This window comes from Sinocyclocheilus rhinocerous, unplaced genomic scaffold, assembly GCF_001515625.1.
Source record: "Sinocyclocheilus rhinocerous isolate Xijiao unplaced genomic scaffold, SAMN03320098_v1.1 scaffold752, whole genome shotgun sequence".
NCBI lineage: Eukaryota > Metazoa > Chordata > Actinopteri > Cypriniformes > Cyprinidae > Sinocyclocheilus > Sinocyclocheilus rhinocerous.
The window spans coordinates 1,472,354-1,482,478 of record NW_015639777.1 but is presented as its reverse complement, the minus strand read 5'-3'; the positions used below and the strand labels follow the sequence as shown (position 1 = coordinate 1,482,478).

The 10,125-nt window shown below is 37.2% G+C and overlaps 1 protein-coding gene across 1 annotated transcript in view; it reads right to left on the bottom strand.

Moving 5' to 3' along the window:
• The window catches only part of ulk4 (unc-51 like kinase 4), a 234,135-nt gene that overhangs the window by 91,111 nt on the left and 132,899 nt on the right, over nucleotides 1–10,125 (bottom strand). Inside the window, exon 33 of the mRNA XM_016567664.1 lies at nucleotides 1,216–1,321. Within this exon, the coding sequence (XP_016423150.1) occupies nucleotides 1,216–1,321 (106 nt within the window). The remainder of the gene's footprint in view (nucleotides 1–1,215; nucleotides 1,322–10,125) is intronic.

The window sequence follows — 10,125 nt, the reverse complement described above, 5'->3', positions numbered from 1 at the left end:
TCATCCAAAATATCTTAAATTGTGTTCCGAAGACGAACGAAGCTTTTACGGGTTTGGAACGACATGGGAGTAAGTGATTAATGACAAAATTTTCATTTTGGGGTGGAGTATCCCTTTAATGCAGTCAATGTGAATCTATTCTCTACAACCGTGTGTGTACGTAAGTGCGAAACAACACTCTTTTTTCCACGGTTCCTCCTCATCACAGTGTGTTGAATGTGGAGAGTGTGTGTGAATCTGACTTATCTCCTTTTGTAAAAAACAAACACATCACACACACACACACACACCTCAGTGTCCATCTCACCCTATCGGGCAGCAATGCGGCAATGAACAGGCATGCAGGTCCAAAACTGTCAACATGAGTAAGGCTATACGAATCCATTACTCAATAATTCAGCACAGGGAGCTGAAAGCATCAAGGTGAGACTGGGCATTCACACATAAGGCTGGGGGAAAAAAAACAGCCTTGCATGGGCATGAAAAGAGAGGCAACAGACAGCAACTTGTGCAGATGAGAGAATGAGTGAGAGGCTGCCCAGTAGCTAGTGTCAACTATAGACATTGTTAAAAGGAACTGAAATATTTATTTATTTCATCAGACTTTTGACATTGAAGTGGGTCTGTTTAATGTGAGTAATTTTGTTGTACGATTTATATTGGTGTCATGCTGTGTTGGCTTTGTATGTTTATAATGTTATTTTTTTTTTAGAGTTTTAATTATCTCTGTGCAGCACTTTGGTCCAATCTTATGGTTTAGAAACGGTTTTATAAATAAATTTGAGTTGAGCAGCTGGGTAGATAGCATAAGATGAAAATAGGAGAGGGGAGCCCAAGCCAGGACGGTGGGTGATATGAGGGCTAGAGGGGCGGGACACTAAGTAGATGCGGGCTACTGGGCCGTCACAAAAGAGTCCACACTGATAAAAGCAGCAGTATCTGATGGAAGCCCTTAAAAAAGGCAGCTGAATGCCCTCCCCCTCCATCAGAGTCACACACGAGAGTCAGACAGCGAGATGAGAGCAATAAGGGTCTGGTAATGGAATGAAAACACTCCAAACAAAACAAGGGCAGCTCTCTGAATGCAGGCCCTTTTCATGTGCGTGGCAGTGTCTGGGTGAAAAGACTGTGTGGGTTTGTGTTTTCTGGTTCAGAGACAGGCTAGAAACCGGAGGGCCGATATATCAAAGCGAGTGACGTTCAGATGCACTGCACCTTGCTGGTAGAACGGTCGGAGGTCTGTGCCCTTCTGTCCAATCAGATTGCAGAGGAGAGCCATGGCGTTCTGCATCGTGCTTCCGACTGTGTTATTCTGGCGCTCCTGAAAAAAACAAAAATAATCTTATATTAAAAACTCAAAATATATAAATCAATATCAGAGAGAGAAAAAAAAAACATGTTTTGGGGTAGGGCTGAACGATTAATTGCATTTGCGGTAATATCGCGATATGAAATAACGCGATTTTTCAATCGCAGATGCTGCGATTACTCGGTCACGTGACACGCGAGAGTAAAGAGGGGTGTTCGACTTGAAGATCAGATCGGTGTATGACATCAAAGTAAGGCGAGAGAAAGTATATGGAGACGTCCACGCTCTCTTATAGCTCTCGCAGTACTTTGATGACACACACCCATCGGTCTAAGCAGCGCTGCTTCAAGTCGAGACGCGACAAAGCGACTGTTGCAAATCATTTTAACTTTGTGTCAGTACGTCATAAATAGAACAAGGCATCAGTTTAATGTTGGGTTTTGTCGCGCCGCGCTGCATCCAGTGTACACAGCGTCACTGATTATAATGGTTTCTACTGTATTTTGCCGCTCGCGTCCGGTGTAGACACGGTGTTTAATGTCGTTGGTGAGGAGGAAAGCCTGTGTGTGTCCTATGCCTTAGCGGACGGCATGAAACCCACAAAAAATAAATAAATAACAGAGAGAATAATAATAATAACAGTTATTCTCTCTATGCTATTTTTCAATGTTTCAAGTGATGCAGGTGTTTTTTTCCTTGTAGGTTTTTTAAATTAAAAAAAGCATTAATTTTTCATAATGTTTAGTGAAATTATTTGGTAGTCTGAGGTTGAATGGGGATTCGGGAAAGGGGGTCAGATTTTTTTTATAGGTTTAAAGGGGGGCGCGACCAAAAAAGTTTGAGAACCACTGGTCTAAAGTTAACAGACAGTGTTTAAAAAGTGCAGTGCACATGTTTACATATGTTTATTACAGTGACTTTGAATTATCTAAAGTAGTGTGGTAAAGCAACAGATTTGTTTTTATATTTCTGCAATCTACTTTAGTTTGTGTGATTTGTTACTGACTTTCATATTAATGTTTACACCAGGCTTATTTAAACATAATTATTAGGTTGGAAGTTCAACAAATCAGTCAATGTACTGTGATTGTAGTTGTTAAATAAAAATGACATTCATATCAATTCATGCATCACCTAATTTCATCGTAACATATAGGCCTGGCCTACAGAAAAGAACATTTATGTTTAATCTATCTAATATTGTGTTGGTCATACTATACAATGATTTATAGCTTGTCTTTGTTGAATAATACAGAACATAAAGAGCTTTAAAAAAAATAATTGCATATTAAATCGCAATCGCAATATTGGTAAAAAAAAAATCGCAATTTGATTATTTTCCAAAATCGTTCAGCCCTATTTTGTGGCCTACAAGGGGAGTCAATTGGAAGGAGAGGTCATATAGTAACATAGGGCAGCACTGGGTATAATGCATTACAAAGTAATCAGTGACAATAAACAAATTATATTTTTAGTAAAAAAGCAGTCTAAGGGCCAAATTTACTAAACGGGGCAAATTAGCGTGAGAAAGCAATCCCACGAAAGCACAGACTGGCGTGGAAAGTTCTGCAGGTGATCTACTGACAACACGCAAATTAAAGAACACAGACGCACCCAGATCATTTCCATAATGACAAAGGCAATCTAGAGAGCAGCTCAAATTAGCAACTATCGCAGCCATGTCAAGCGCAAAATGGGTTAAGACATACATTTTTTGGACATTAAATAATGTTGCAAATACGAGTAAATTGTCTACCACAAATGCATATGTAAAAGGTCAGCCGCAAAAAAATAACTGTCCATGCCTTTTCATTGCCAATTTTTCACTGTGTCTCTTTAGTAAATCCTGATAGTAGTTTTTTTAATGCCAAAAGAGGATTTGTGCTGACAAATCTGGCACTATAAGGCTACAGATACTGACTTTCAGTTATTACAATTACTTCTAAATTGGGTTACACATATTTAAAAAATATTATGTAAATCATGTAAAACATGTATTACAATTAATTATACATCTTTAGTGCAATGGCTAAAGGGTGCATGCTTCTTTAATAGGTCATTGCAAAGGAGAAATTAGAGGTATGCAAGGTTAAGTGTATGGATTACATTTGAAAAAGGACGAGAAGCAAATATAGACATTCTGTAATACGTCGAGCAGAAAAATGAAAACTTTACTGTGAAATGCAAATTCCTCATTAAAGAATATTTCATTTGCAGTTGATCAGAGAATGAGACTCATCTCAGGTACACAAGCAGACGTATCTGCACACATACACATGTGACACAAGCAATGCACCAGGACTGACGGAGCAATAGGTGGCGAGCTAACTTTTGACTCTGCACTTTTCTACCGGGATGGTGCACCTGCATTTGCAGTAATGGGTTAAACCATGCTTTACAGCTCACTGGCGCTTAATCAGTACACAGTATACGCTAACGTTTTGATATTTTCAGTGAATGTGAGCTATGCAAACCCCGTTCATTCAAGACATGCATTTAATGAATGAAGAACATAAGCAAGAACATGATATACTGTATATGTTCTTATAATATAATATCTATATATAATAAAATAATATTAATAAACATTAATATTACCTATAATGGTTACACTTAGACCACTTCAGACATTCTTTTAACTAGAAGTAAGTTTGCAACTACATATCACCTTACTCTCATTAGTAGACTGTTTATTTAAGGTTACGGTTAGTAGAATAAGTTGATATGTACTTGCAAAGTTACTTATAGTCAAAATAATCAAAATTGTCTGACTATGAAAGTGTTTGAATTCTGCTAATACTCGAATGAATGGTAGTTGACATAGTTGCAAAGTTACTTATAATCAGCAGAATGTCTAAAGTGGTCAATTAAAATAAAGTGTTACCAAAATAATAATATAAACTATTTTGTAAAGAAAATAAGCCACTCAATCCTGTGCATGACAGTGATTTCATCAAAGTTAGTAATTTTGGCATTTTTCCCCATGTTGTGCCAAATAACTCCCCTTATGGTATTATCACTGTAACACAAGCCTTTATTGCTTACTGCTGTAATCCAAGGCAGTAAAACACTTCCAGTAAGGCAAACACTGCCTGCTACAAAAAAACAGCAACAGGAAAAAGTGCAGATCATCAATTCCACTTTTGTGTAGCATTTATTTTCAAGAGTGGAGAGTGAACCTAACCAGAGAGGGCAGAGGTGCTATCAGATAGAGAGAGCCAAGCCGCTGCCCTTCTCATCTCTCCCCAAGGGCGGACACCCAAGGCTGGGTGAGGCCAACAGGGGGAGCAGGGTAAGGCCGGAGGTGTCAGGACGGTGTTGTCTGGGTCTTTCGACTCTAGGGTCAAAGACACTGTCTTAATCCTGCAAGCTCAGGTCCAGGGGCCGATTAAAAACATGATAAACAGACAAAGAGAAGCAGAGAGTCGGCAGAAGAAGGAGGGGAAAAAATCGATGGGGGTTTTAATTAGAGGTCTGAGTGAGGCTTGGGAGAGAAAGAAAGATAGAGAGAGAGGGGTCTGGCCAATTCTACTGGCTGACAGACAGATAGAGAAGGGTATGTCTGTCTCAGGGGAATCTCCGAGCCCCTCCACAGGCTGTGCAGGAATTTTCAAGGCCTGGAATCATTACTTTTTCCACTTTATTTCCGCACGGAGCTGCGGAAGAGGTGGAGTGGAGGGGTCGTGCATTCATCAGGAGCCTTCAGTCCATGCATAAATATAGCACACACACTTACAAACTGCAGGAGAGACAATGAGAAAGCATTTAATATTGAATCAATGCTGAAAATAGCTTGTTTAACAAAACCAGCGTTTCATGTCACAAATTTAAGTGAAACAATCATCCTTAACTTATAACTACACACAAGGTAGAATTGGATGTTTTACCACTGATTTTACACATAATCAGTGTAAGGAGGTCTTTAATATTTGTAGAAAGACAACCATTAAGGCCCCTATATACGCTAAGCAAAATAGGAGAAAGAATTGGTGTGACGTCATTCACAAACATCCAGAAATTTTACTTCGCCAAGCTGGTAAACACATTGGTCTGTGGCGATTTGTTGACATGGAAATCCTCTCTGATTCATTTCTTTCATTCAGTCTGTCGAGGTCAGACATGAGTAAAAACATGAACACACTGGAGAGCTGCTTTATAGTAGAAATTGAAGTTGTAATTCTAATTGAAAGTGACGCGTTTTATGTTTAATACTGTAAAGCTGCTTTTAAAGCAATGTATTGTATATAAATAAACGTGACGCGACTTGAGTGTCAAATTGCAGAGCTGGTATAAACATATCCACGTCATTATGATCAGATGTTTTGTTAACCGTTTTATCAATGCTGACATTGCTGTTGTGTTAAACATGCATGCTGAGTTTCACTCAGACATATGTCATGAGCAGTTATATATTATAATATTATGGCAATAATATATATAATGTATTGGTGAACATTACATTCATTGCATCTTTATTTATTTACTTACTTACAAAATAGTATAGAATAGCATCAACCAGAATTTCAACATTGGTGCATCCCTTAGTACATTTCACAAAAAAAAAAGGTAGTAGCAAAACACATATAACAAAAAAGTAATACAATACAATTAATAACTATCATTTAAAAGCTGCTTTTCTTTTTGACACCTTTTGATTGGCATGTCGATGGAGAAAGATGCTTTTCACTGCCAAATGGTGTAATTACATTAACAGCAGTGGCTAATGGGGCCATGCTAACCAGTAAAACCTTGACCGCTTGTAACTGGCCTTGTCCATATCTGAATCTGGAGCAGGATCAGCATTCCAATCACCAAGCTTAACTACTGTAACTTTCTTGCAAATCAGAGCACCTTCAAACTAATAATTTCAATTGCGACAGTGTATGCATACTGACACACTATGCATTAACAAGGCAGTTGTCCCTCTGAACAATTTCCAATAACTAGAAGAAAAAAATAAAAAATAAAAAAAAAATAAACTTCTTGCTAATCCAGTTTTATAGATTAAATATTTACAAATATTTATTATTTTATTTTTTTCATATTATATTTAACTTTGAGGTATGGCAAATTATTTTACAATTCTCCTGTTGTAATACACCACATTAAAGGGGTAATATTCAGAACACGGCCTTACACTTCTATTGCTACATTAAAAACAGCCACCTTTTATTTCTGCTCCTTAGATTGACAAGAACAGCTAAAAGCTTTCAGTGCACATTTCATGCTCAGAAAGTGTGGCTGTGAGCACATCTCGGCTCTCAAGAACATCAATGGTTTCTTTTTCCTGTCCGATCTATACTGACAGGTCACATTCAACAGAAAGCCATGGCAGCACAAACTGTGAGGTAAGCAGTGTTGGAGTCATTCAATAAAGTTTTCCCTCAATAATACTATACAATGACACTGAAAGGGTTCTTTCTTTCTTTAAATTGCTCATGGCTGCTACTCAAGTAAAGAGTAAAGATGGTTAAATAAATCACAGGATTTTCTTTTAAATAAACTCTGGGTTTTACAGTTTCATGGGAAAACTGCACATGACTCTCTTCTTGCAAGTTTCAACCAATAAGGCGCTTTGGGATTTGGGTTACACTGAGAAGACTCGCCTCAGCACATTAACGCAATTCAAATGTTCGGTAAGCGGTAATCCATTCGCTTGTTATAGCAAACAGGCCCAAACCTCTGTGCGGAGGGCAGATTGTGAACTGGAAGTAGGGTTGTGACGGTGAGGAAGTTTTCCCACCGATTTATCGACGTGTGACAACTTTTACTTTCACTTTCAAATTAGCGGCAATTGAATTGACGCAATTCGGCGTCAAGCAATTGTTCGTTTGAGTTTTCCCTCTTTTCCTCTGATTTCTTGGCTTTCAAATAGCTAGAAAAAGCGCCGTGGGCATTTTACTTTCACTTTCAAATTAGCGGCAATTCAGCGTTGACTCAATTCAAGCAACAACAACGTCAACTCAGAACTTTTATTAATAAAACGAATAAAAATACACCATATATGCCTAATAAAATAACAAATTACTTGGGCTACACAAAGTTTAAATAGGTATATAAAACTGAAAATCAGCAAACACCGTGGAACCAAATAAATAAGAAACAGAGAACGTTTATTAGCAAAACGAACAAGAAAGCTTGGAGGCATGACATATACACCTTGAAGTAAAATAAAATAAATAAAATACACAAAGTTTAAATAAAGTAATCAGCAAACACTGTGGAACCAAATAAATAAGAAACGAATGTTTAAAAAAAACTTCCAGTCAATAGGCTTTTCAAAATCTAAAATATTGCCAAACGGGCGCCTTTCCTTTCTAAACAATCTTCTGCCATCGTCTTGTCTTTCTCACCTCACTCACCTCACGTGATAAATAAAATCTGATTCCTGTTTCATGGTGCACTGTCGTTCACGCACGGTTCAACACGCTGCATTGAGTGTTTAGTTTTTAAAAGTGTCTGTCCTCTAACTGAACTAGGCTAAATTATTTTTGTTACCATAAAAAATCAAAACGACGGTGGGGGGTGGTGCCGCGGTAGGCAAATGACGTAACCGGTGTTGCGGCTTAACACCGGTATAACCGAAAACACCGTCTATCACAGCAAGCCTAACTGGAAGGGCAGCAGTATTGAGGGATTGGGATTAAAGGGGATGTGAGGCTGTAACTAACGTCTCTTACGGCTCACTAGCTTGCTGAGATGGCCAAATAAGTCAGACAAACCTCTCTCTCTACTTGTTCATTAGAGTCCTCGGCTTCCTTTCATGTCCTCTCAGGGCTCATGAGGATGAATGGTCCGCATCTGAAATACACTGAGACTCAGAGACTGGGCTGCTCTCTGATTGCAGCGTTTGAAACAAGTTCAGTTTGGCCTCCAAAGAAAGTATAGCACGAGACTAGTAGACTCAAAGAAGGGTAAGCTTAATTGATAAATCAGATAGTTCCCATTTTTTCTTCTGATTGGTCAATACAGCATTTCTGATTGGTCAATACACTGATGACAGCATTCTATAAATATATTACTATATATATATATTAATGTTGTCAATCGATTCAAAATATTAACTAATTAATCGCACATTTTTCTGAAATTAATCATGATTAATCCCACCTAACATTAAAGTTTTTAAATATACTTTTATATTGCAATAATTTCATATTCAATCTTCAAATTAATGTACAAACAACATAAAGACAGTATATTTTTTAATATTTGTTTAATGGCATCTTTTTTTTTATGACTGAAGGCCAGTATCAATGATACCAATACTGATTTCTCTATAAAATGTTTATACTTTTGGTAACTTCATGACTTAACTGACCACGACATTGCATGCACCTAGTTTATTTTGCGCTTTGATATTAAAGGATACAGGCTACAGCGCGTGCCGGTGCCTTTGTGCGTGCAATTGAAGAGCCGTTTTTTTTTTTTGCGCACGCTTGACTCGCGCCTGGCGCTGAAGTGAAGTGGAGTGAATAAATGCACTTTTTGTCAAGAGAAAAAGTGACAGAAGCAGCAGTTGTGAGTAGGGTGGCCAACCCTAGCCCCGCCCCTACGTTAATTGCGTTAAATATTTTTTACGCGTTAAACTGAAAAAATAAATCGCCTGCGTTAACGCGCTAATTTTGACACCACTAATATATATATATATATCTCATTTGTAAGTCGCTTTGGATAAAAGTGTCTGCTAAATGACTAAATGTAAATGTAAAAATATATATACTGTATATATTAGGGGTGTAACGATACGCGTATTCGTACCGAAAATTTCCGGTACGGGTCTTTAGGTTCGGTACACATGCATACCGAACAAATACAGCATTGTTTTAATGAGCGGAACTTCATTGGAAACTTTCAGTTTTATATATTGTTACTTTTGATAAGAAACAAAGTCTCATCTTTAAAAATATATGTCCTTTTTTCAGGAAATTCAAACAATAAATGCCGTTTTGATGCTCTTTAATGTGGCGCGACAGAACGCTTTATATACTTTATAAAGTTCAAATGGCAGCGCGGAGCGCAAGTGAGAGCGATCATCCTTTACTACTAGTTTTAACGCGACAAACATGAATGAACATCTCATGCTTCACGTAATCACTAAATCAGTGTTTCAATCGTGGAAAGACGGCAATAAAACAGCTTGTAAACAAAATGTCACGTTGCATTTCATTTCCCTCAGGTCAGTCATCAGTGTCCACAGCTCGTTAGTGTGCTATTAATGAAGTCTAGAGAAGAGCATATCGCAAAATATTAGACTATATACTCATTATATTTTACTTTACCTGTTAGTGATGTCTTCATTATTTAATGTTTAAATAAATCTGTTATGAAAACGAGTTATGAGAGGCACTGCGTAAATGAATATATTTCAACAATAAATATAATTTTTATAATTTAGAAGTTCATTTAAAAACTGCATTATGTGCAATTTACATGTTTGCATACATTTTTTTAAGTCAAGTGTTGCTTGTTATATTTAATAAAAATAGTAATTAAATTTAAGTTTGGGCTCTGTAATTGTAACCTTATAGTAGGCCTAATATAAACTATAGTGAGCTCTAAACTTTAGAGCGTAAGCCTAGGTAGATTTTTATCCCTAAGAACATTTTAATTATAACTGAATTTATTTAAAGAAAGAGCAATTTGTTTAGTAAACCACTGTTTAATAAAAAAAAATAAATAAATAAATAGTTTAGTTTTCCCCCTTGCTGTACCGAAACTGTACCGAACTGTGATGTCAAAACCGAGGTACGTACCAAACCGTCATGTTTGTGTACGCTACACTCCTAGTATATATATATATATATATATATATA